At 29.8% G+C, this 26,398-nt stretch overlaps 5 protein-coding genes across 5 annotated transcripts; 2 read left to right on the top strand and 3 right to left on the bottom strand.

The window, feature by feature from the left end:
* Nucleotides 1-2,564: 2,564 nt before the first annotated feature.
* On the bottom strand, nt 2,565-5,012 carry LOC135961563 (coenzyme Q-binding protein COQ10, mitochondrial). Its single transcript, XM_065513069.1, has 3 exons — nt 4,838-5,012; nt 4,575-4,667; nt 2,565-3,240 (listed from the first exon to the last, which is right to left on the bottom strand). The coding sequence occupies exons 1-3, from the start codon at nt 4,900-4,902 to the stop codon at nt 2,787-2,789; spliced, it is 612 nt and encodes a 203-aa protein (XP_065369141.1). The 5' UTR covers nt 4,903-5,012; the 3' UTR covers nt 2,565-2,786.
* Nucleotides 5,013-5,156: 144 nt separating this feature from the next.
* Adck5 (aarF domain containing kinase 5) lies at nt 5,157-7,439 on the top strand. The gene is made up of 7 exons (XM_065513068.1): nt 5,157-5,309; nt 5,378-5,992; nt 6,059-6,304; nt 6,378-6,543; nt 6,660-7,011; nt 7,081-7,245; nt 7,304-7,439. The coding sequence occupies exons 1-7, from the start codon at nt 5,295-5,297 to the stop codon at nt 7,422-7,424; spliced, it is 1,680 nt and encodes a 559-aa protein (XP_065369140.1). The 5' UTR covers nt 5,157-5,294; the 3' UTR covers nt 7,425-7,439.
* Nucleotides 7,440-7,511: 72 nt separating this feature from the next.
* Nucleotides 7,512-8,147, bottom strand: LOC135961564 (synaptic plasticity regulator PANTS). The gene is made up of 2 exons (XM_065513070.1): nt 8,032-8,147; nt 7,512-7,963 (listed from the first exon to the last, which is right to left on the bottom strand). Exons 1-2 carry the CDS (start codon nt 8,089-8,091, stop codon nt 7,568-7,570), a joined length of 456 nt encoding a protein of 151 aa, XP_065369142.1. The 5' UTR covers nt 8,092-8,147; the 3' UTR covers nt 7,512-7,567.
* Nucleotides 8,148-9,870: 1,723 nt separating this feature from the next.
* Nucleotides 9,871-15,177, top strand: ND-19 (NADH dehydrogenase [ubiquinone] 1 alpha subcomplex subunit 8). The gene is made up of 4 exons (XM_065511383.1): nt 9,871-10,060; nt 10,256-10,431; nt 10,503-10,593; nt 14,862-15,177. Exons 1-4 carry the CDS (start codon nt 9,932-9,934, stop codon nt 14,991-14,993), a joined length of 528 nt encoding a protein of 175 aa, XP_065367455.1. The 5' UTR covers nt 9,871-9,931; the 3' UTR covers nt 14,994-15,177.
* A 93-nt stretch (nt 15,178-15,270) lies between these two features.
* On the bottom strand, nt 15,271-15,845 carry LOC135961323 (uncharacterized). Its single transcript, XM_065512819.1, has 3 exons — nt 15,787-15,845; nt 15,655-15,733; nt 15,271-15,582 (listed from the first exon to the last, which is right to left on the bottom strand). Exons 1-3 carry the CDS (start codon nt 15,843-15,845, stop codon nt 15,271-15,273), a joined length of 450 nt encoding a protein of 149 aa, XP_065368891.1.
* Nucleotides 15,846-26,398: the final 10,553 nt, after the last annotated feature.

Genomic DNA, 26,398 nt, shown 5'->3' with positions numbered 1-26,398 from the left:
TTTTATAAAAAATAGGACTCTTTTGAAGAAAATGGGACGAAATCATCATTGTACCGAAGATGAGAAAAAAATTGTTCAAACGATGAGAAATCAAGGAAAATCATTACGGGAAATAGCACAGAGCATAGGAAGATCTTTACATTTTGTCCAAAATGCTTTATCTAAAAAACAAAAAAGAGAAACTCGCGGTAGACCAAAGAAAACCAGTCCAGAAACAGATAGGCGGATCGTCCTTATGGTTAAAAAAGACCCTTTCATATCATCGAAAGCTATTTCTGCGGAGCTATGTAACGAAATCAGTCCACAAACAGTTCGTCGTCGTCTTTTACAAGCTAAATTGCCGGGAAGAATTGCCAGAAAAGTGCCACTAATGCGCCAAAAAAATATCAAGACAAGATTAGAATTTGCTAAAGAGCACTTACAATAGTCCGGGTGTGAAGGCGAAAAAAAATGGAGAAATATTTTATGGAGCGACGAAACAAAAATAAATTTGTTTGGAAACGACTGCCAAAGAAATGTACGCCGACCAAAAGGAAAAGAATTCCACGTTAAATTTACAAAAAAGACGGTAAAACATGGCGGGGGAAACATAATGGTTTGGGGTTGCTTTTCATGGAATGGTGTTGGTCCGATATTCCGAATAGAAGATACCATGAATGCTAGTGGGTATAGAGACATATTGGAAAACGTAATGCTTCCATATGCATCGGAAAATATGCCATTAATATGGACATTCCAGCAGGACAACGACCCAAAACATAGTTCAAGATTAGTTAAAAACTGGTTCTTGGAGAATAACGAACCTGTTTTAAGCTGGCCCAGCCAATCCCCTGATTTAAACCCAATAGAAAACTTGTGGAGTGAATTAAAGATAAGGCTTTCGAAGGAAGTTTTCAATAATAAAGACGATTTATGGGAGAAAACGCAAAAAATATGGTACGAGATTCCATTGGAGAAGTGTCAGAACTTGATATCCAGTATGCCCAGAAGAGTGGAGAAAGTTTTACAAAACAAAGGTGGATATACTGGATACTAGCTTTACTTTAATAATAAACTAATTTTTTTAAGATAAAATTTATTAGCTTTTGTTTAATAAGAATTTTTAAAAATGTATCTATTATTATGAGCACCAAATTTTTCGAAATTTAAGAAATTTAATTTACTTTATAATATTTATTATTAATTATGAAATATTTTGTTTTTGTTTTTTACTCTCCTTTTAACTATAAATAAAAATCGACTGAATTTTTTTTATAATTTTACAATATACCATTATTTTTTTTCGTTTTTAAAAAATAAATTTTGGTGTATCTATTATTTTGAGCAGATGTGTATATATAGATAAAAAAAAATTCATTTGTGGACCGATTTTCCCTAATTTATATAGCAACCAAACTGGGGCTATAGTGGATATATTGATGTATTATCGTGTATATAAGTTATTTAGAGGTTTCGCAAAATTGATTTCAACAGACGGACATGGCTATATCGACTCCGCTTACTATAACATCCACAATATACACATGTATATATGTATATGCTTTATGGAATCGCAAGTAAATAATTTATAAACTACAAACGGAATGAATAACTTATACATATATACAAAGAGTATAATTAAAGATAGAGCTTGATCACGTATTGGAACTTTAAAATGGTGTAGTATTTACTGTTTAAAATTTGTTTAATTTTCCTCTCATTATTATTAGAATTATGTTAATTCGAATTTTTTGTTCATACATAACTTATCTTAATATCTTTTTCTTCTATAGAGATCTTTGTACTCTTTTAATTTTTGTGAATTTTATTTAATATTATTTTCAAATAAAGCACATTATACATATTAAAAAAAAAAACTGAAACTTAAATTCATTGTTAAATGCTGTGTAGTTTTTATTGTAGTTACGTAATAAAACGTTTCAGTAGTTAACGTTAAAAATAATAATCTTTTAATACATATTATATGAAACTAAATTAATTGTAATAATTATAAAAGAAAAAAACATTAAGGAATTTTAGAACAATAAAATAAATTTTGTAGAAATTAAAAAACAAACAGAACAAACAAAAAACTGAAATAAAAATTTATTATATATAACGAATTTTCTAAACTCTAAAAGTATGTGTTTTTTTTAATAAATTGCAACAAATTGAGTATTTAGTTTATACTCGTCTACGCTCGGCCAAATTTTAACATTCTATTAAAAGAAACTACTGAACGTTAAAAAAATGTTATTGAAAATATTCAAATTTCAAACCCTTTTCCCTGTATTCTTCATACAAATTTCTTGCTTTTCAAAATAGTGACGTTATTTTTCCAGTCTAACACTACACGTGATTGGATTTATTCCTACTAAAAACTGTTAATTAGGACACTCTAATGTATAGCCTTTCAGTATAAAAATAATAAATAAAAAAACTTAATTTTATTTTATTTCAATTGAAAATTTATTAACAAACAGTAATTAATATACATTAGTAATTTTTATTATTAATTAATTTTTTGGTTTAAGCAATTATTTACAATTTAAATCTATAATAAAAAAGAAAACAGTCTTTCGTCATTATTTGTTATTATTTTTATTATTAATAGTGGCGGGCATAATTTTTTTTATATATACAAATAAGATTTAAACAATTTTTAAATTTAAAAGACGTGAAATATATTAATACAATACACAATAATTTAAAAACTTAACTTGAAATCTTTAGTTCTTAACTAATAGCCAAAATGTGAGTAGTCCAATCAAACTAGATTTGTAAAAAAACTGAATCTCCCTTTAAGGTCAGGATCGTCTTGAAGTTAAAATATGTGATTTAATTGATGCAACGCCATATCGTTTTTTAGCCTCTGTTATAAAAGCATTTTCCATTTGATCACATATCAAATCAAAAAATAAATTTGCAATATTACTATGTAGTAATGATTTAAATTCAAATGACACTTTAAAGTCCAATACACATGACTGTGGTATATCTTTTAGACCCGGACTAAAACGCCATTCGTTCAGCAAATAATTGAAAAGTCGCCCATCTTTGCATTCGGACGTCACCAAATTTGGGCATTTTAATGTTACATTAGAGGTATAGATTTCGTTTAGGGGTGGAAAACCTACAATAAGATCAGCTTTAAACCCATTCGAGTGATTACTGTGCACATGCGATTTTTTAACGTATGGGACAAATTTATAATAATTTTTGACATCAGAGACTACAGAATACATTTCATCCATCGAATAACTGAAATGAAACAATGAGTAAAAACATTAAAAATATATTACATATTATTATTTTTAAAATCTTACCTTAATATAGAATGGCCCTAAATCGTGTTTTAAGTCGAGATGTTTTTGGCTAAATATGATATATGAGTGGACCATTTGTCGAAATAAACGAAAATCCTTTATTACAAAAAAAAAACACGAGTTAGGGCCTTTCTATATTAAGGTAACGATATATTAATTGGTAATGAACAGGGAGTATTAAATATGATAAACGAATATTTTTTCAAAAAACGTTTCCAACAGAGATATATGCAAATCCTATCAGGCCTGTCACACATTTTGATCGGAATGGTTTCAATTCCGTAGTTTTTATTCCGATCGATTTCGTTTTAGGTTCTTCAGATTCCGTTTAATTGTTAATTCCAAAAATATTTAATAATTCTCTTATTTCTGATTTTAATTTAAAAGTGTTTTTTACATTAGAACAAATTTGAAGTTTTTGGTACAGAAATTGATTAAAATTTTAAGAAAAACTAATAATTACTAACAAATATCAATACCACTTATACATTCTCTGAAAAAAGCGAAATACAGAATTAATTCCACTTTCGATCGGAATGGAATTCTGTGACAGGCCTGTATATTAGTTATATATGGAAAACTAAAATCGTATGTAGCAGACTGAATAATAACAAAAATCGATTATTAGGCTGTTTTTTGGTAAATATATACTGCACAATATTCGTTCAAGTTACTCCATTGTGTTCTATAAACAGGCTGTGAGTAATCTTAAGTTAATTTTATAACTCAAGGAAATAAATAATACAAATCCCTCAACTGCTTCTATGACTTAGTTCCAAGCGTGACAATTTCAAACAAAAATCACAGATGAAAGAACTAATTCTAGAACGGATCCTAAGGTGTGTTTGCCCTCTAAAGCTTCTGTAGAACTAGTTCCGATAGTAACAATTTCGAAAAAAACATCGATTGCAGAACTAAACCAATTATTAAAAATCTGTGAAAAATGTAATGTAGTATAACCTCGTGGTATGTAAGCTGCTTGACATTCCACGCTCTTCAGACCTTCGGTCGGACTAAGTTGTATTTATCTCCGACTCATGCAGATGTCGCTAATTATATAGAACCTTGGGCACATACTGAGCATAAGTTATTGTGTTTTGGTTGTGCAAAAACTTTAATTTCAGAAAAAAATTAAAAATAGAGTTTTAAAAACCTATGAATGAAGATAATGTATATTATTTAGATAGTAGAAAGATGTCTTCTGTTTTCACAATTATATTGCTTTATACCGCTCCACCTCTTCAATAATACGATTCATTATTTACTCACCCAATCAGTTCCTTTTTGTAATAGCCCCTATTTTTGTTAGTTATATTGCCAAACGTAAACAGACTGTGCCTCGAGTTGTAGTCTCGTACAAAGCTAAAATAAAAAATGATATAGCCCTTTTTGTTTATAAAGATTGTAGGTAGTATGTAATTACATTTCCTTCTAGCCTTGACCATGGTCCATGGTATGGCATTTTAAGGTTATGTAATGTAAATATTTATAAAGAATTTTTACATTATTCCTCGCATTTGATAACAACTTACTTTATGCTGCATGATTTACATAAAACATGCTGGCTGAATCGAGACAATGACATTGTTTTTAACATTGCTATGATTCACTAATAATATGTTTCTTATATTGAATAAAATCAACAAATTATTTAAACTTTTGACTCTTAAACAATAATAAACAAATAACACAAACACTTTTTTTTGTTAATAATTTATCTATTGGACACACACACTTTTTCTCACATCACTAAGAAAACAATAACGAGTAATCAATTATACCAATCAGCTGTCGTTTGTTTACATTTGCTAAACTGTTATACGCCAGCTGTTTTTGTTGTTGTTTTGATAATTATTTGATAAAACAAGAAGAATAATTAATTAAACGTCGAACGATGTATTATTAAATAGCTAATTCTTATTTTAAGTGACAGAAGATCTTTATTATATTAATTTTGTTTTGAGTTTTAATTAATTATAAAATTACATTATGATTTTTAGTAAAGTGAGTTTTTATTGAAGCAACCTTATATAATAAATATATAATATCTATGCAAATTACATATTTTTTAGTTAAATATATCTACTTGTAAGCTACAATCATTAAATCGAGTATGCCGTTTTACAACAAGAACATTTAAACAGCAACCACGTAACCATTATGCTAATACTTCGACCCCCAGACGCACACATATTTTACCGATTGCTTTGGGTACATCATTTGCTGGATTTATAGCGTATGATGGTTTGATTAATGATTTTACCTTCTCCGGGGCATCCATACGCTTTTTACGTTCTGTTAGGACAGCTTCCCTTATAGCTGTAGACTACTTACTATTGGATGAAAATGATTCCAATTATGATGAGAATATTAAGCAAGTTCACCAAAGAAGTGCTAATCGTTTATTGGAAACATGTTTGAAAAATGGTGGCCTTTATATAAAAGTGGGACAAGGATTTGCTGCCATAAATCATATTCTGCCTAAAGAATACACAAGTACTTTGATAAAATTACAAGATAAATGTTTGCCCACTAGTAAGGAAGATGTTTTGAAAGTATTTAAAGACGATTTTGGTCGAAACCCAGATTGTTTCTATTCGGAATTTGATTACACGCCTAAGGCAGCTGCAAGTATTGCCCAAGTTTTCAAAGCCAAACTTCAAAATGGTCAAGATGTGGCCGTAAAAGTAAGAAATTCAAATTTGTAAAGTAAAATTTCATCTAATTTTAAAATTCGTTTAACTAATTTTCAGGTTCAATACAGCGACTTACAAAAACGCTTTGTTAGCGATTTGGGTACAATCATCCTATTGCACGATGTTATAGAATTCTTTTTTAAAAGTTATAACTTTGGTTGGATATTAAAAGATGTGCGTAAAAATTTGGTCCAAGAATTAAATTTTATCAACGAAGGAAAAAACTTAGAAAGATGCGCAAATGACTTGAAAGCTTTTAAATTTGTACATATACCGAAAGTCTACTGGTCGGCAACAAGGACAGTAAGTAATTTACATACATTGAAAAATTCATAGACCCAGACAAAATAACAATTAATTTAATAATTGTTTCAAGAGAGTTTTAACAATGGAATGGATAGACGGGATAAAAATTGGCGATGTAGACAAACTTAAAGACAATAATTTAAATTTAAAGGATGTGGACAAAAAACTATTTCAAATGTTTGCAGAGCAAATTTTCAGTTCTGGATTTGTGCATGCTGATCCACATGCCAGTAACAGTAAGTATAAATTATGAATTAGTGTGTTATTAACAAATATGTTTATTTTAGCTCCAGCCAATTTCTAAACGTCTATACATATTTACGTTTAATACAAAATTTCAATATATTTTTAGTTTTTGTTCGAAAAAGTCGCAAAACTGGTAAAGCTGAAATTGTACTCCTAGATCATGGTTTGTACGAAGAGTTGCCGGCAAATGTCAGGGCACCTTTATGTGAATTCTGGGAAGCTACCGTCTTAAGGGATGAATCTGCCATGGCAAGGGCTGCACAAAAGTTGGGTATTAAAGATCATATGAAATTTGCCGAAGTTTTATTTCAACAGCCCATACGTATACATGGAGGCACTATTAAAACCAAACTAAATGAAGACGACATTAAATATATGCAAAAGATTGCCCAACAAAATTTTGAATTGATTATGTCCACTTTAAAAGAAATGCCCCGTAATATGTTATTTGTTGTTAGGTAATTATTCGCTGTGCTACAAATATTTATTGAAAACAAAAATTAATTAATTTTTATACATTGTTAAAGAAACCTGAACACGGTTAGAGCTATTGGGCGTATGCATGGAGATGTTGTTGATAGACCACGTGTAATGGCCCACCATGCTCAAAAATGTATATATAAGAATTACAACTCCTTTAGAGGTTACTTTGTGTGGCTGTTTCGTAGAATGTATTTTGAATATTCCTTGTGGTAAGTTAATTGTCAAAATATTAGCTGTGCGATTTTCAAATAATTGTTATTTATTTAGGACATTTTCATTTAGACGTTCCTGCTTAAGTTTATATTTAAATATTTTGTATAAACTTGGTAGAGCTCCAGCATCAGCTAGCACTATATTAAACAATCTTGCTCCTCAGCAAGCTCAGTAATTGTCGTTATTGTTTCTTGTGTATAAGATAAAAGATTTACGAGGCTATTGTTTTACTTACATTTAATCATAATTTAAACTAAATAAATTTTGTTGTGGGTTTGTATTTTTTTAGAAAACGTGTTGTCTTTTAATTTCCCTTTACTACATAATTGAACAATAAGATTTTTCATCTTGGGCCGGAGCTTTTCCCTCCAGCTCCAATTGCTTTAATTGCAAATAAGAATTCTCATTTTTCTTCTCCATCCACTCTGGCAAAGGTTTTGACCAATCTGGCGGTGGAGCACTCCTCTTTTGCCATACATTATTTGCGTAGTGACCATGAAAACGTTTTAAACGACGTTCTTCTTCACTTTTAATGACAGCAACACCAGCCTTCACATCATTTCCATTTGAATCGCGGTATCGTACACAATTTTTATAATCCGTTTGCCATTGCGTACAATCTGTATTTTCACCGTTTATAAAATATTGATGGAATCTTGCTTTAAAGCTAGTGCAATCATCGTATTCGTCTTTGTACACCTCGCACGGTCGTATCTAAAAGAAATTAAAAAAAGCACGTATAATTTCGTTGTTTCATAGTTTGCATTTAATTTCGAACTTACCGCCCACTCATCCTTTAATGTGGTTTCGATATCATTGGCATTATTGTCGTTTTCTGTCATGATTCCTGAGATATTTGGGCAGTTATTTAACAGAGCACTACTGCTGTCAGGAGTTGAAAAATAGTGCAATGTTTACATTTTAAATTTAACAGCTGTTTAAGCTGCCAGAGTTAAAAATTATTCAATAATGCCACATGGAAATATTTTAACGGTCAAAAGTATAGAATACTGTGATATGTCAAAAACCTAATGTATTTTGTTATATCACCCATAAGAAGTGTAGTTTTGCAACAAGATATTCATTGAATCCGTCAGAGGTTATTATTTGCAGATGGTTTTTTAAACGTGTTGTGCATCAAATGCACTGTTTAGAGATTTAAAGCTACTCAGTGTTTACATTCGATTCGTTGTTGTCCATTCTGAAAAATAATTCGTTTATACTGACTTAATTTTATAATAACATAAAAAATTGGACTGAAGCTACATTTTCTGTTTTCTTGAACAACCACTAATTTTATAAAAACTTCAATTAATAAAATTTCTACACCAAAAATATTTTCAATTGACAATTAAATAGTATCAATAGTAATATTACGCTCGATATTGTGTAAAATATATCGTTCAAATTACTTCTTAATTAAACTTATTTTTTATTTTCATATACAAATATATTAAATAAGTCAGCTGAGGAAATATCCCGACTATTTTTTTGTGTACATATTTTATACAGTGTTTAAAAAACTAGACTACAAGTAGCAGTAGCAACGAAAAAACACAAGTAGTCTAATTAAAAAATTAATAAAAACTCGGAGTCAGTAATTACTACTACTACTGCTACCTTCACATTTTGGTAGCAGTAGTTGTAGTAGTACTAATAAAAGAAAAATTTAAAAGTAGCAGAGTAATTTATTTTCTATTGCTACCTTAAAAAAGAAAAAGTTTTGATGTAGCAGTCATTAGTTTTTTTTAATTCTGATACTTTTAAAATTTACTAGTAATAGAAGTAGCAGTTAAGTAGCAGTTTAAGTAGCAGCTAAGTAGCAGTTGAGGTAGCAATAAAATAAGTCAAAAATAAAAATCTTCAGCCAAAAAAGTATATTATGTGTTGTTCGACTTTTTTGTTATACACAAAAGTTCGGCTTTTTTGTTATACACACAGAAAACACGATCTTTCTGTTAGCAACACGAACATCTGAGACGAATAAAAACGAATAATTCTTTCAAACTCTCTCAAAACAAAAACAACACACAGTGTTTAATTCTGTCAATTTTGGTGTTATGACTGAAGATTTTCTTTTTTGACTACTTTTATTGCTACCTTAACTGCTGCATCAACTGCTACTTTACTGCTACCTTAAAAATTAAAACTCGATATAGAGCAGTAGCAATGATTTGTATTTTTATGCTACTACTCCATTTACAATTCATGTTTTATTACTACTGCTCTGTTAAGAGTTTTATATTTTGAAGGTAGCAGTAGTTTAAAAAAAACAAGAAAACGAAAAAAGACAAATGCGACTGCTACCGCTACATACACTTTTTTGAAGCAGTAGTTGTAGCAACAGTTAAAAATTTGTTAGTTATCGTAACTTTTTAAACACTGATTTTATATCCAAAATTAAATGTTATTATTAAAAGCATTTAGAAAGATAACGGTATCTTAGGTACCGATTATTTTCACTCGTGACATTAATTTAAAAGTCAGGCAACTCTCTCTCGATGTTGTGACATTTCTAATAAATACAGCTGCTTTCTAGTTCAGCTGGTAAGAAGAAGCATTTAATAATTTTTTTTCTTGGCACTTGGTAAAATCAAGAGAATTCTGTTAAACTTATTGAAATATTAAATTTTAGTTTATTTTCCATTCCAATAGTAAAAAAAGGTTGTGTAAAGCCCAAACATGGTGGTCACCAACGATATAAAGCTGCCAACAGAGGAGGAATTGACGGTGCAAGAATTGAATTTGTCTACCGCAGCTTTGCGTGCCGGAGCCTTCCACTTGGGCAAAGCTTGCGAATTTCAGAATAATGTAAGTATTTTTGTTGTAGTTAGTATTTATATAATTGTGTTTTTCATCATAAACAATAAATTATTGTGGTCTTTCTAAGGATTTAAGCAACAAATCCAGGTTATATAATTATTGTTAGTGTCTTAAATGACCTAACCTCAATATGTTTGACAGCTTTTTAAAAAGTTTGTTTATGTTTTCTTGTTCTTTATACAGGAATTCATGTTATGTCGTCAAGAATTAGATGATCCTAGAGCTTGTTTAAATGAAGGCAAGGCTGTGACTAGCTGTGCTATGGACTTTTTCCGTAAAGTTAAGAAAAGCTGCCATGAAGAATTCATGCAATATGCTACTTGTTTAGATAAATCAAGTGGCACTATGTCGTTTAGCCAGTAAGTTTTATTTGCCTTTCAATTACATTATTGAAATGTACTTAAATTATGTTCTTATTTTTAACGTTTAGCTGCCGCAAGACACAAGGTGTGTTTGATAAGTGTGTGAAGGATACTTTGGACATTGATCGTCCCGAATATGGTTATTTCACAAGAGCCAAGGTAAGTTTTTTGAAATCTATAATTAGTAAGAGGCATGTAGGTATTATAACAGTCCTGAAGTAAATGAGAGATACATTGTGAATAAACTTTCGTAGTCTAATGATGGGTATACACGTTACTATTTTTCGTAGTATGAATTGAAGACGTTACTACAAATCGTACTATTTCATTTCTTTCATTACTCATACAATAGTTAACCCTTTCCCTATATTATATCCATATGGATACAAGACAATTTTTGGTCATTTGACAAACTCCAAGCTAAAACCACTTTTAGATTTCTTAATTAATTTTTTTTTAATTAAAAAATATATTTAAATAACTACTGAATTTTAATAGTGGGTCTTTAAAAAGAATATCCCAATTTTGGCAATTCTCTTCATGATAGGACCTAAAATATGTTTTTGGATAAACGCAAAAAGGTTATTTATGGCCAACATTTTTAAAAATCGATTACTGATTATAGTTCCTAGGAACAATTCCTAGCAAAAATTTAATTGACCAATTCACAATCGAAGTCGTAGCGTTATAAGTTGTTTGTTAAAAATATTTTCCAAACAAAATTTTTTGAAACAAAAACAAAATATTAATAAAAAAATTACGACATACAACGCTACAACACTACGACACCAATTCTGAATTGGGCAAATATCTTCCCTATAAAAACTTGTAGCGAAAGGATTAATTACGTTTATGGGTTGAACTTAATTGAATAAACTAATTGAATAATTTTAAAAAACTAAATAACTTTAATTATTATTTATTTATGCAAATGGTGTTTTTATTTTATCGTTAAAATTAAAATTTTCGTAAAAAGTGGATTTGGCAATTAGCTAACAAACTATTTATTTTGAACAACCTAGCATATAGGATGTGTGTGAAGTTAGCTCCGTTTTTTAGCATTACCTATGTTAATGTGTAAACTAACATACTTCGTACTCAAAGACTGTTAGGTTAACAGAGCTGCATTATTTTCAGCTCATTTAACATTTTATGACAGTTCTAAACTCTCTGAAGTAATGGCTTTCCAACCCATTAGGACTAGATCGAGCACAATTCCAAAATTTAACCATTTTTTTCCAAATTTCCATGTGCCTCTTTTAAAAAAATGTGAAATTTCACTATTTGGAAAATTATATATCTCCGTTCTGAAATAAATTCTGGATATACGGTGAACAGTTCTGAACTCTCTGAAGTAATGGCTTTCCACTCCATTAGGACTAGATCGAGCACAATTTCAAAATTTAACCATTTTTTCAAAATTTCAATGTGCCCCTTTTAACAAAATGTGAAATTTCACTATTTTAAAAGTCAAATTACTCCGATCTGAAATAAATTCTAAATATATGCTAAACAGTTCTGAACTCTCTGAAGTAATGGCATTCCACCGTATTAGGGCAATTTCCATCTGCCCTTTTAACAAAATATGAAATTTCACTATTTTTAAATTAATATGAAATAAATTCTGAATATAAACTGTACATTTCTGAAATCAAGCCACCCTATTATGTTTTACAATTTAGAATTTTTTAAGTTTTTTTCATGTTCATGTGTCTCTCAAGTATCTGGTATAAAAATACGCTAAAAGCAAAGAAGTCAACGATAGTTCATAAATAAATGTTTATTTTTTTTTTCTAATTCTAATTTCTAAAAAAATTGTTATTATATATTTAAACTGAATGATCGGTGAAACCATTTTATTTTGATTTTATATCATAAAATGTTAAATGAGCTGAAAATGATGCAGCTCTGTTAACCTAACAGTCTTTGAGTACGAAGTATGTTAGTTTACACATTAACATAGGTAATGTTAAACAAGTAAGAAAGTATGGTCGGTCAAGCTCGACCATATAAGTAAAAGAGCAAAAGAAATTTTTCTCTTAAAATTTCAATAATTTATATTTTTGAGTGATTTTCGGAAGTGGGTCTTATATGGGGGCTATGACCAATTATGAACCGATCACCATGAAATTAGGTCGTGTGATTTATGTCTATATTAAAGTTAACTATGTTGAATTTTGTGTGTTTACCAAAATTTTTAAGCGATTTATGCACGTTAAAGTGATATTCGGAAGCGGGTCTATATGGGAGCTATGAATAATTATGGACCGATCGTAACAAAATTTGGTGACATGAATTATGTGTATATAAAACTTATTTGGAGCGGAATTTGTGGAGATACATATATAAATTAAACATTTATGACCGATAAAGTCCAATTTCGGGAGGACATTTGTATGGGGGCTAGGTGAAATAATGGACCGATTTCAGCCAGTTTCAATAGGCTTGGTCCTTGATCCGAAAAAATAATGTGTATCAAATTTCATCGAAATATCTTCAAAATTGCGACCTGTACTCTGCGCACAAGGTTTACATGGACAGCCAGCCAGCCGACCAGACGGACGGACGGACGGACATCGCTTAATCGACTCAGAAAGTGATTCTAAATCGATCGGTATACTTTAAGGTGGGTGTTAGACTAATATTTGTGGGCGTTACAAACATCTGCACAAACGCATAATACCCTCCCCACTATGGTGGTGTAGGACATAAAAACGGAGCTAACTGACGGAGCTAACTTCACACACATGCATATAGGTCATAATCATGATTAGGCCTGATAACAAGCCTGTGAAGAAGGCCTACTACCAGGCCTGTTGAAGAAGGCCTTCTATCAGGCCTTGGCTGGCTAGGACATCGTGTGTAAAAAATATATGAGTATGGAATGGAGCAATGAGGCCTTGTGTCTGATAAATAAGGCCTTCCAGAAGGCCTGCTTACTACTTCTTTTCGCCGCTGGGCTATTATAAAATTCTACTTAAAAATTGTTTAAATAAAAAAATTAAATAGCAATAAAATAAATTATTAAAGACATATCCCCATATGTATATATTTTTAAATTTTCTTTAATTTTATGTAAATTTTTTTCCCTGAGTGGAATTTGAATTATATTTGGCCCTTGATTTGGCTTGATTCTTAATAAATAAAATAAAAAAAACTAATGTCCACTAGTGTCAGGAAGCATATATTTAGAAATGTAAGTGTGTAACAGAAATAACCAACAAAGTCAAAGAAACGCACTCAGTACAATCCAGAAACTATAATGAACAAATATAGATGCATTGGTTACTGATTATTTATTAGGTTATTAAACTTTCAGATATACAAAACAATAGAAGGGACCAAACTGTACCCAGCAGTTCTAGTAGATTGACCCGAACTAGTGTTTTTACCTATCATTTAGGGTGACTATTAGTTACATTACTAGCTACTGGACTAGTTATTTTAACACATACATGTCCTAAGCAGGGCGTCGATTGAACCATATTTATTACAATGCGACTGTGTGATAGCTGGTCCAAAGTAGTCAACGCATTTGATTCACGTACCAAATACATAGTGTCTGTTACCTTACCGGGTTACTTGATAAGCTACACAACTAGCTACAATTAGCTCCCATAAATAGTTAGTTAAAAGACATGCCATAAACAGTCCAATTACAAAATGCTTGTAACAAAACCTTCCTCCCACAACTCTCCAATAGATTACTTCTACTGGCTAAGTGCAGTACAAAGTAAAAGTTTAAAGTGACTACACTCTAGGTTACTTAGAGATACTAAAGTGACAATGAAAGCTTAAGCAATAAAAAAATAAACTATATGAGAATTATATCCACACAATTTGTATAAAACCAGTTTGTACGAATTACTCAAAAAAGGGCTGTACAAAATAAACGTTAAAATACTACACTCTAGATTACTTAGAGACACTTAAGTGACAATTGACTTTACGCTAGATTTCCTAGGATGTATAAAGTAATCAAAAATGACTTCTTCTATCGGCACTACAAAGTGCACATACATGACAAATTACCCAAAATATATAAATTGAAGTCAGCCAAGTTATCAGACCTTAGTGACAATTAATGTCTATAAAGCAAACAATGACACCAATAAGATTACTTCCATAAGTCTGATGTCAAAAACATATATCTTGCAACGACAAAATACATGCTAGTCAATGTATTTTGTTGATGTATATCAGACATATGATTTGTTGTATTTTCGTTTGACAGATCGGAGTGTCTCGTCTCTATGTATAATTCTCTATGGTTACTACTACCCATTGGTATTTCTTTAATGTGAATATTTTTAAATTGTATATATCCTATTGTTCCTTTTACATGTGTGAAAAATTTTAAATTATTGTTTTTAAAATATTATAATTTAAATTAATAAAAATGCATATTTTTAATTTTCTCTTTAAAGATTCATCCCACTGCTCGCCCAGCTCCTCCCAAGCCCGAAAAGAAAATCTATCCAGATGCTACGCCAGGCTTGCCCGAAGATTATCCCAAACCACCAGCAAAGTATGGTTCTCGCTTCCACTGGTTAGAATAAATTCAAATTATAGAAGACCATATGCTATATGTTTAAATTTAATAAATTTGTTAAACAAACTTTAATTAAATTAACTACTAGAAAACAAACAACATCATCTCTAGAAATTAAATTTGTTGATGTATTACAGTAAGCAAATGTTTAAAATTAAAAAAAAACTATTTAGTAAACGAATTGAAGCAAATACTTTTAATTTTATATTTTATTTATAAAATGATTTAAAATTCTTACAGGCTTCATTGCTAAGTTTTAATTAGAGGTGAAATTCATGTTCGTATTAGTTACAAACGTCCTTTTTCATCACACAGCCCTTAACGGATTCCATAATTTGCATGTACTGAGTGTTTAAACAGCAGCCGCAATAATTTACTGATAAAGGACCAAATCCTTCGATACGTCTATTCGGGCACATATCTTTATAGTACATCCAATGCACGCATTCTTCTCCCAATATTAAAAGGATTTTATCAAAACGATAGTCATTTATCGTAAATAAATTTGCATTGCCCGAAGCTATATTCCACTCACAATAACGTACACTTACGGTGGAGGGTATACTCGATTTCTCTTTAGACATTATGCGATCAAACTAAAGACAAAGAAATTTATTTGTAAGTACAAATTTAGATAAAAAATATTAAATTGTTTTTATAAAACATACCCAATCTCCAACTTGAGTCATGGAGCCACTTGGTGAATGCTTCTTGCGTGTCAATGAAATTCTAGGAGATTCTGGATTGCTGTAAATTAATTATTATTAGTTATAAATGATCAATGGAAATGAAATACTTACAGAAATCGGTAAAATGTTAATTTTAAAATAACAAATTCAACTATATTTTGTGGTGCCATTTTCAACAAATTTTAAAATATTTCTTATTATTTTTTTATTTCAATAACCTTGCCTATTGGGCATAGTCGGTCATAAATTTTTATTTAATAAAATATTATAATATTTATTTAAATTGCCAACTGCAGTTCTTGATGCTTACTATGCCAAGCTCATTTTGCTTGTGTATAAAAAATTTGTAAATCTTTAGTATTTTATACTTTAAAACATATATACCTAAATGTATACTTCCTAATATATGTTCTAGCTCACAAATGACTTAAGTGTATTATGATTTAATGGACAAATTTTCAAATTTGTATGTGCTTGTAGGTAACAGAATAATTTGCAGCCGTAACATTTAAAACTAATTAAAAAATCCCTAAGTTTTTCTTAGGAATTTACAGGTAAAATTATGCACACATGTGTGGAAAATAATCCAAAACAGGAATTTTCTTTTCAATTTTCCAAGAATACGTACGTACATATGTGTACGGTTTTGGATTTACATGTGTATTTCAGATTAAATCACAGAAACATGTTGCAAATGTATCCATTTATAATGTATATTGATATTTTTCAGAGCTGTAAATGAATAATTTTTTTTGATTTTAATTCATTATGAATTAGCTAAATTTTGAATTAATTCATTTTACAAAAAAAAAAAAAATTAATTGAATGAAATTTGAATCAATTCCAACGAATTAGGCAGACATGTATTTAAATTCAAATGAATTTGTAAAAATGAGTTGCAATTCATTTCCATTTCATTTGAATTGATTTCGAATTAATTTAAATTAATTAAAAAAAAATAATTAGCAATTCAAATGAATGAAATCAAAAATGAGTTACAATCAATCAAATTCAAGAGCAGATCTCTAGGGGGAATGAAAAATTTCTCCTACCAAAATGAAAATATTCAGTACAAAAATCGAAAAGCCTTGACATGGTGTTTGGATTTTGTTTATTTAAGAACTGATTTTTATTTTTAAATACGCTGAACGACAAAACACATTTAATATTCGAGAAGCAATTAATAATTTTTGAAATTTTATGACCCACGACCACCCAACGACAAACTTTTTGCTAATATTTGTGTTAATTTATTTCAAAAAAATAAAACTATCTTCCACAAATAACCAAAAATCACGAAAAATAACAATGTATGTATGTAAGGCTTGCTATCTTTTACATAAAAAATTAGTTGAATAACAAAACGACAGTGATGCTTACTGTAGATTTACTTACAAAATCAATTCAAATTTCAATCAATTCAAATGAGTTTGAAATGAATTAGATGAGTATTGATGTTTTTCAAGATAATGTTTTTATTGAAGTGAAAATTTTTGATAAAAATACAAAACATAAAATACAGTATTCAAAAAGCTTACTACAAACATTCTCAAAGTGGCTTTGAAAGGGGTTTAGTTAAAATATCTGCTAATTGTTCCTTAGAATTAACAAAACTTAGATCAAATTCGTGTTCACAAAATTTTTCTCGAATAAAGTGATATTTCACATCAATATGTTTGGTCCTTTTATGATATTCAGAATTCTTTATAAGTTTGATTGTTCTCTGATTATCCAAATATAAATGATTTTCTGCTATGTTGTAAGTAATTTCTTTCAAAAAACGTTTCGTCCATACTATGTCTTTAACAGCTTCACATGCAGCAATATATTCAGCCTCAGTAGTTGACAGTGCAACTGTACGTTGTTGTTGAGATCTCCAAGTAACTGTGCACTCACCCAGTTGATCTACGATTTTCAATATCTCCAGCGTAATCAGAATCCGAAAAGGTTTTTAACATACAACCGTTTTGTTTTGTATACAACAAACCATGATTGAGCGAGCCTTTAAGATATCTTAATACTCTTTTTGCAGCATTTATATGCACTTGACATGGTTTCTCCATATATCTACTCAACACACAAACGGCATATGAAATATCAGGTCTGCTTATTATTGATACATATATTAATGAGCCAATCAATTCTTTATAAGGAAACCGTTCATTTGATTCTCCAGAATTAATATCCAGCCTGGTTCCAAAGGAGTAGATACAGAATTACAATCTTGCATAGAAAATCTTTTAATAACCTTCTCCGTGTTTTGCTGTTGATTAAGAAATATTGCTTCTGAACTCAAAATTTATTTATTTGGCATTCTTTTATTTCAAAATTCTCACTGAGATGATTTAACAGATCATTAGCAAGTTTGTCGTCATTATATATTAACAAGCCATCATCCACGTATATTGCCAATATAATCTTTGATCCTTTTATATTTTTAATAAAGACACATGTATCAGATTTGCTAACTTTCATGCTGAATTTGTCCAGAATTTCACAAAATTTTTTATTAAAACATCTTGGAGCTTGTTTTAATCCGTAAAGACTTTTCTTCAACAGGCAAACTTTGTGTGATTCTTTAATATATCCAGGTGGTTGACTCATATAAATTTCTTCATTTAAATCACCGTACAAAAAGGCAGTCTTTATATCAAATTGTTTTATAGCCATTCCTTCAGATACTGCTACTGCTAACATAAGACGAACAGAGTCATACTTTACCACAGGACTAAAAGTCTCGTCGTAGTCTAGTCCATATTCTTGAGTAAATCCTCTAGCCACTTAGCGAGCTTTGTATCGCTCAACTGTGTTATCAGCATTATATTTGATTTTATATACCCAGCGACAATCAACTAATTTTCTTCCATCAGGCAATTTGCAAAGTTTCCATGTCTTATTTTTCATTAGCGCATTATATTCTTCGTCCATTGCTATTTTCCAATTTTGGGAGTTCCTAGATTTTATAGCTTCATAATAGAAAGAAACATCTCATCAATGCACTATAGTTCAAAGTATCACTTTTTCCGTGCGAAATTCCAATTTCGAAGTTGTTATTATTCATTATTTTTTATTGTCAACCTGTTACTAAAACTCCAATGCAAACAAATTCGCAATTGGTTCTTGTAAAATACAAAATACGGCTTGGCAGCATGCCTTCAAAGTCAAAGTTTCGATACATTTTTAAAAAATTTTGAATAGTATCAATATTATATTGTAACTTTTAACCGTTAATTGTGGAAAGTATGTGAATAATTTAAATAATGTTTAAAATGGAAAACAACGAGACGTCTAAGTACTTAATTTTGCTTTCCTAAATATTTGGAAACTATTTCCCTTTATATTAAAAATTACAATTTTTAAACATAACCTTAAAGTAATTTGTTTTGATTACAAAACTTTAACTTTATAGAAGCTTTTAAAAAAATGTTAACGTTTGTTAAACTTGAAATTAAAATAAGTAAATATACTGAAATGTTGTGAATTCATTTCACTTTATTTCATACTGCGCATTTTACTCAGAAAGCGAGTAATTTAATTTTTTCTAGGTTACTGTACTATAAAAAAAATTAACTTTTTGAAATTTGGCTAAAAGAACGCCCAAAAGACACAAAGTATGATGCTATTATTAAATATATTGTGAAGAAAATTAGTGCTCCTGTTATTCCTAAGGGCTGTAAGAAATTATTGGATGAAAAAGTCCGCCATTTTGTCTACAATTACTTAAAAGTAAAATGTCAAAAATGAAGAAGATAGGAAGATAATTTTCGAAATGAAAACACTATATGGCTTAATGGTGATATATGCTTTCAGATTTGTATCTTAGGTTACCAATGACATCCACAGCACACAAGCTATTAATACATTCGAAGCAGATGATAGAAAACACAGACGAAGAAATAGGATCGTTTTAAAAATTGAACATACCCGAGGCGTTCTACTATAGGGACCCCTGGTCGCACCCCTGGTGGGCCCATGCGGTCAAAATTCAAAATTTAAACTCGTCAACACTTCTTCTTTGCGCATGTCAAATTTTATTAAAATCTAACTAAGGACTTAGAAATTACAGATTTATTTCCCTCTTTTTTTTATATACCACTGTGCGAAGTTTTATCTGATTCTTCAATTAATATTTTGAATCAAATGTGTTTACAAAATGAATTACTGAATCAACTAAATTGACTGAAAACTAATATGAAATAATTTTTTTCTGATCAAAAGCAATGAATTTACTTTATTTTTCTCCTGATGGGTCGACAGAGGGTTAATTTTTCCTTAAATTTGTTGAAAATATAAGTATTTCTACCTATGGTCCAATTTTAGTATCAAACAGTAGAATACTTTAATAGTTATTAATTTCGCACGGAAAAAGTGATACTTTGAACTATAGTGCAATGTTAATTTTTTTTCTTGGATTAGATCTTAAATTATATCTGGTACTTTCTGTTCTTCTTGTATTAGTGCTTCCATTTTCAATATCAACTAATTCAAAACTTGAATTTTCAGACTGATGTGAAATTGAAATAACATCTTGGATACTTTCTTGTACTTGTTCAACATTTAAGTTAATAGCTTCCAAATTCTGATTTTCTTGACTTATTTCTTGATTAGTTTCATCTATTCGCTCAATATTTATACCGTTACATACATTATTTTCAGATTCTACATTTTGACCTTCTTGATTTATTTCTTCATTATTTAAACATTCTTCAAAAGACTTGAAAAAACAAATACTATAATTATCATCGTTGTATTCATTGTTAATTGTAATCTCAAGTTCATCACAAAAAATTACATCTCTATATATTTCGATTTTATTATTTTCAAAAAATATACGGTATCCTTTAACATTTAAATCAAATCCGACAAAAATACCTTTCTTACTTTTTGCATCCCATTTTTTTCGTGTTTGTTTTGGAATATGTCCAAAAACTTGAGTACCAAAAACCTTTAAATATTCAATTTTAGGAATTTTGTTAAACCACACTTCAAACGGGGATTTATTTTTGAGAGAACTGGGGCCGGTCCTATTTAATACATATACAACATGATGTACAGCTTCAGAACATAAAGATTTATTCAAATGTTTAGTTTGTAAAATACTTCTTGCTAATTCAACAATTATACGAATTTCTCTTTCAGCAACGCCATTCTGTTCAGGGGTATAAAATACTGACTTCTGATGATGTATTCCAAAATTTTTGAGTAACTGATCCATATTTTTGTTTACGAATTCATTGCCATTATCAGATCTAAAAATGCTAATTTTAATATTTTGATTCTTCATCATATTTAAGACTTCTTGACATTTTCGAAAACTTCACTTTTTTGGTGTAAAAAGTAAACCCACTTAAATTTAGTAATAAAAAGTATTTTGATTTTGCAATTGAATACTCTACCATCGGTCCGCAAACGTTTGCATGAATTATTTCAGCAGGAGCTTTTGATTTATTTTCACTAGAAGTATATGGTAATTTATGCTGCTTCCCAAAACAGCATCCTTCACATATTTTGTTCTCATCGTCTTTGAATTCAACATTTCTTGATTTTAATACCTCTTTCACATGTTTCATATTTTGATGAACAAACCTTTGGTGCCATATCTTTGAATTGTTGCTGGTGTTTGCAATATAATTTCACTCGTTTTTAGTTACTACCTTTATTTCAAGTTCAAATAAGTTTCCATTTCTATGACCAATAGCTTCAACTTTGTCATCTCCCATAAAAGTGCATTTATTTTTATTGGATTTCATTACATATCCTTTGTCCATTGCTGCTGTGGTAGAAAATAAATTAACTTTCATCTCTGGTACGAAAAGAACGTTTTCTAAATATTTTTGCTTCCAGCCATCATCACTATTAATTAAGACATCAATATTTCCTTCGCCTACAGCATTTAAAGTTGTTCCATCTCCAACTTTTATTTTGGATGGCTCTTCAAATTTACGATAATTAGAAAACCATTCTCTATGTGAGGTCATATGTTCAGAAGCTCCTGAATCTACCAACCAAGATTCATCTTGTTTGGAAACACTTGACCTTCCACTCATGAAAGCATTGGATTTTGAATTATTTAACTTAACAATTTTCTTTTTCTTCCATAATGGACAATCTTTCTTCCAATGTCCTTCTTTATTACATTTAAAACATTTACCTGGCTTTTTGCTATCTTCACGTTGATTTCGTCTTCTTGTTGTAAAAGCCTCAGCTACTTCCATATCTCGACTTAATCGTGATTGCTCTAATATGAGACGATTTTTTTTTTCTTGGACCAGCACTCAGGGGTTGACCCCTACTCATGCAAAGCATTGTGTTGGAACTAGGAAAATAGGTTATGGGAGGGAGGATAGAGGGAGTAGTGTTTGTGGACATTTGATTTGAATTTTCCTATATTGAAAGTGACAGGAAATATTTCAGGAGGAAGCTTATTCCACATACGGACAGTACGGCTAAAGAACGAATTTTCCCTGTAATGTGATGTGCGATCTACTGTCCAGTCGACAACGAATTGATGTGCCCTTGCCGAAGAGCGTGTGTTGCGTAAAAATCTACGGGTTTCGGGAACAAGTTCCCTAATTTCAGCAGAGCACATACCATTGTAGTATCGGTAGAACAGTGAAACACAACCCACATTGCGACGATGTTCCAGTGAGTCAATAGAGCTGGATACCCTACTGTCACCGATAAGCATCAAATTTGAGCTCCAAATCAGCTCCAATCATGTGAAATTTCGTAACAATATTTCATTTTAATCATTTACTTAGTGTAGGGTATTATATGGTTGGACTTGAACATATATATTTAGATTTTTTAAACATTTTGTTATGTTTGATGTATTTAATTTTAATACCGGTATAAATACCGATATATTTGTTTTATACCGGTATACCGATATAATTTAAATACCGTTACCGAAATAATAATAAAATTAATACCGATAACGTTACCATTACCGACACCGTTATTCGTTTCGGTTGCCAACCTTTGTTTTTATATAAAAAAATCGATTTTTGTTGAGAAATATAAGTGATCATAGATCGAGCTGCTTTTCTTGATTAAACGCTTATTGGCCAAGTTATTAGCGAATTTAAATATTTTGAGTTTTTATATAAAAAATCGATTTTTGTTCAGAAATACGAGTGATCACAGATCGAGGTCCTTTTCTTAATTAAAAGCTTATTGGCCAAGTTAGTAACGATTTTAGATATTGTGAGTCTTTATATAAAAAAATCGATTTTTGTTCAGAAATATGAGTGATATTGTGAGTTTTTATATAAAAAATCGAGTTTTTGTCTTGATTAAACGCTTATTGGCCAAATTATTAGCGAATTTAGATTTTTGTTCAGAAATATGAGTGATTACAGATCGAGTTGATTTTCTTGATTAAACGCTTATTGGCCAAGTAAATAGCGATTTTAGATATTCTGAGTTTTTATATAAAAAATCGATTTTTGTTCAGAAATATGAGTGATATTGTGAGTTTTTATATACAAAATCGAGTTTTTGTCAGAAATATGATTGATCACAGATCGAGCTCTTTTTCTGGATTAAACGCTTATTGGCCATGTTATTAACGATTTTAGATATCGAGTTTTTGTCAGAAATACGAGTGATCACAGATCGAACTCATTTTCTAGATAAAACGCTAATTGCCCAAGTTATTTGCGAATTTAGATATTTTGAGATTTTTTTTTTTTCAACCAAAATATGCAAATGCATATTTTTTCTGGTGAATCCAATGAGCACATGGATAAGATAATTACACGTTTCAGAACTATTTAAGAATTTTGGAATCGATTTGTTAGTGCATATTTTTGCATATTTTACCCTTAAATTCATATTTTTGCATATATTTGTTTTAAGAGCATATTTATGTCATATTTTGCGTTTTTAGAGCATATTTTATTGTTTACATAACATATTTTGACTTTATCAAAAACAAATTTTGTCATACTTATTTTTCGCTGTTGTGTGCAGGTTTTTACTTCCTTTGTTTAAGATTCAAAATTGAAAAATAGATTGCTTTTTTTTAATATAAAATAAGCTATTTTAAAGAAATATTGTTTTTAAATTTGTTAAAGAAATATTGTCTTTTAAATTTGCTCCTATAACATCAGTTGATATCGAAAGAACATTTTCTATGTATAAAAATGTTTTCAGATCAGATAATTAGTGGACGTGGACAAATTTTATTTCTGTAAAAACATTTGCGGACTAATGCGAACATTAAAAAAAATTTGACAAATCGGTATAGGCGTTTAATATTTAGTTTTTTTTATAAAATTTTTGTTTACAAATCACAAAACAAAAATTAGAAACACCTTTATTGTAATTTACTTTATTGTTTAAATAATCCAGGTTGTTATATTTATTTTTTTAATAACTTTGTTTTTGTTGTTTGACATAGCATTGAAGTTTTTGTTTAGGTATGACATTTGAGCGTTAAAGCTAAGCGGAAAAAATGTTCCGCCTTACGCTTTTGTTTAGGTAGGCCTGTTAGGATAAACTATATTTTTGGTCTTTCCATCTGGTGGATAAACATATAAGATTGTAGGTTTTCTTACTCATAAAGCTGTCCATGTGAAAAATATGGATTTTCTTGATTTATTCCACGGGACAGGAAATCCCTCGAATTCCGCAAAATTTTCGATCTCGAAATCCCGGGACTTTCTCTAAAATATGCTTAAAGCTCCAAAACAAATGCTGAAGATTCATACAACAAAAAAAATTTAACCCAAATAGACCAATAACAAGTTCACTATTGACAGCTACTTCCGTCCAAGAAAATAATTATGTTTTGAAATTTGCCATGAAAATCATTATGTTTTGAAATTTGCCATGTTGGTTTTTAATTTCTTTAATAATCTTCGTTATAGAAACGTACTCATCGTTTTTGCTGTGACTTAAACTATCGCTTATTACGGCAAATGAAAGTAATTTCAAGTATCCACACAAGTAAAAATCGAAACTTTTTTTGTTTTATAACCTTTTTTTGTTAATGCTAAGCGTCGTTTTCGCATACTCTCAGCAGCTTTTTCACGTAAAATTTTTATTTTTTGTGGATCGCTTTTAATTTTGTTAATATAGCGCTTTTGTTTCCATTTTGCAATTTATCACATGTTATACCCATCTACAAAAATATATTTGTTTGTGAAAAAAATGCTTACGGTCGCGAACGTACAAATTAGTGACACCGAACTTAATTAAACTGTTTTATGTCTGGCACCTGTTGAAAATGTACATTTTGATGTCACCACTAACTGCGAAAACGGGTCGACCAAAACTTTAGGGTACTTTAGTTTGCACGAATTCGGCACAGTGCACATAGGTCTGGCGACCCACTTCTTTTGGCCAAAACTAAAATATTCACTTATATACATAAATTCATACAAATGATACAATTAATAACAAAAAACATAATTTTTTTTAAGTTTTTAATAATTTAATTTTTTTTTTGTTTTTTACTTCCACTCTGCCAAATTCTGAGTAAATCACAATTTTTGAAGTAAAAGTATCCTGAAACAAAAATTGATTTCTTAAAAATAAGCAAAAACTAGCAGAAAGTTATTGATGATTCGTAAGCACAAAATATCACTGTAATTTTGTGCGTTTTTGGTTGGTTGAAATCGGTTGAAATTATATAAGTTATATTTTCTTTTTTTATAAAAAGTTAAAATCACTGATTTTTATGTTATGAAAGTTTTTTATGTAATTTCTTATTACCATAATTTTTATTGAATATTTCACTATTAAAAATTTAACTACTTTCCATCGTCATTAATATCCATAACTAACTGACTTAAAAAGTTTATTTATTTTCGTGTAATATGTGACTCAAAGAAAACAAAAAATTACACCTTGTGTTTCAGTTTACCACTGCACGTAAAACATTGAACTTTCTCCCTTCATAGGATAACGGTTAATTGAAGTTTGTAAAAACAAAATATTTTTTTTGTTTATCTGAAGTGTTTGCTACTACATCCTAACAACAAATATAGGAAAAAGAGTTTTGAGTTTTGGCCAAAAAATGTGGTTCGCCAGACCTATGTGCAGTGGTGCCGGAGATATGGCAATTGCCAAAAGTTTTGCAGCAAGCCGCAATTATTCTATATACATACATATTAGAGTGACAATCAGTTGTATTGAAAAAAATGTTTGTGGAATATTAGTAGTGTTCGCGTACTTGATAATTTGTAATAATTTGTACAAATTATCACTGGAAGTTACGGGATTCCGTTCGTTTACTTTTAAAAACTTGTAGCGAGAGAGCAAGAGAGTGTTAAAAGTGACAGTTCATAGATAGAGAACATGATATTTATTACTGGACATTTTTTGCCCAGTAAAAAATATCAACATAAAAATATGTTTAAAACATATGGTTGCAAATATAAACAAAACTAAAATGTTGAAAATTAATACAATATACAAGTTTGCAAAGAAAATATGTAAAATAACACAAAACAAACGTTTTCAATTGATTTATAATTAAATACAACTTATTTTTACAAATTGTTGTTCGCGTACTTTTGTTTGTAATTTTTCAAATTGAGAGTAATTTATTTTTACTCTCTGAAATAAAGTTACTGGAAAGTACGCGTACACACCTATGGTGACACTAGGCCTAAAAGTTAAGTGCTGAAAAGTGTATCCAAATCCGACAACGACTTCTGGACGCGCATTGAGGTCAAAGTTCAGATATATGCAAAATTTTACTATTTACTATATA

The sequence above is a fragment of the Calliphora vicina genome, chromosome 5 (genome assembly GCF_958450345.1).
Source record: "Calliphora vicina chromosome 5, idCalVici1.1, whole genome shotgun sequence".
NCBI lineage: Eukaryota > Metazoa > Arthropoda > Insecta > Diptera > Calliphoridae > Calliphora > Calliphora vicina.
The sequence above is the reverse complement of the archived record's forward strand: the minus strand, read 5'-3'. Positions and strand labels throughout refer to the sequence as shown.

What these genes read in the sequence shown, in the direction of transcription:
- LOC135961563 (XM_065513069.1), bottom strand. Translation starts at nt 4,902, where the DNA reads ATGTTAAAAACAATGTCATTGTCTCGATTCAGCCAGCATGTTTTATGT. An exon ending in TGTAAATCATGCAGCATAAA is followed by an intron (nt 4,668 to 4,837) that starts GTAAGTTGTTAT and finishes TTTTTATTTTAG; the next exon opens with CTTTGTACGAGACTACAACT. An exon ending in TACAAAAAGGAACTGATTGG is followed by an intron (nt 3,241 to 4,574) that starts GTGAGTAAATAA and finishes GTTTCATTTCAG; the next exon opens with TTATTCGATGGATGAAATGT.
- Adck5 (XM_065513068.1), top strand. An exon ending in TGATCCACATGCCAGTAACA is followed by an intron (nt 6,544 to 6,659) that starts GTAAGTATAAAT and finishes ATATATTTTTAG; the next exon opens with TTTTTGTTCGAAAAAGTCGC. An exon ending in AATATGTTATTTGTTGTTAG is followed by an intron (nt 7,012 to 7,080) that starts GTAATTATTCGC and finishes ACATTGTTAAAG; the next exon opens with AAACCTGAACACGGTTAGAG.
- ND-19 (XM_065511383.1), top strand. Translation starts at nt 9,932, where the DNA reads ATGGTGGTCACCAACGATATAAAGCTGCCAACAGAGGAGGAATTGACG. An exon ending in CTTGCGAATTTCAGAATAAT is followed by an intron (nt 10,061 to 10,255) that starts GTAAGTATTTTT and finishes TTCTTTATACAG; the next exon opens with GAATTCATGTTATGTCGTCA. An exon ending in GTTATTTCACAAGAGCCAAG is followed by an intron (nt 10,594 to 14,861) that starts GTAAGTTTTTTG and finishes TTCTCTTTAAAG; the next exon opens with ATTCATCCCACTGCTCGCCC.
- LOC135961564 (XM_065513070.1), bottom strand. Translation starts at nt 8,091, where the DNA reads ATGACAGAAAACGACAATAATGCCAATGATATCGAAACCACATTAAAG. An exon ending in CATTAAAGGATGAGTGGGCG is followed by an intron (nt 7,964 to 8,031) that starts GTAAGTTCGAAA and finishes AATTTCTTTTAG; the next exon opens with ATACGACCGTGCGAGGTGTA.
- LOC135961323 (XM_065512819.1), bottom strand. Translation starts at nt 15,845, where the DNA reads ATGGCACCACAAAATATAGTTGAATTTGTTATTTTAAAATTAACATTT. An exon ending in TTAACATTTTACCGATTTCT is followed by an intron (nt 15,734 to 15,786) that starts GTAAGTATTTCA and finishes ATTAATTTACAG; the next exon opens with CAATCCAGAATCTCCTAGAA. An exon ending in TGACTCAAGTTGGAGATTGG is followed by an intron (nt 15,583 to 15,654) that starts GTATGTTTTATA and finishes CTTTGTCTTTAG; the next exon opens with TTTGATCGCATAATGTCTAA.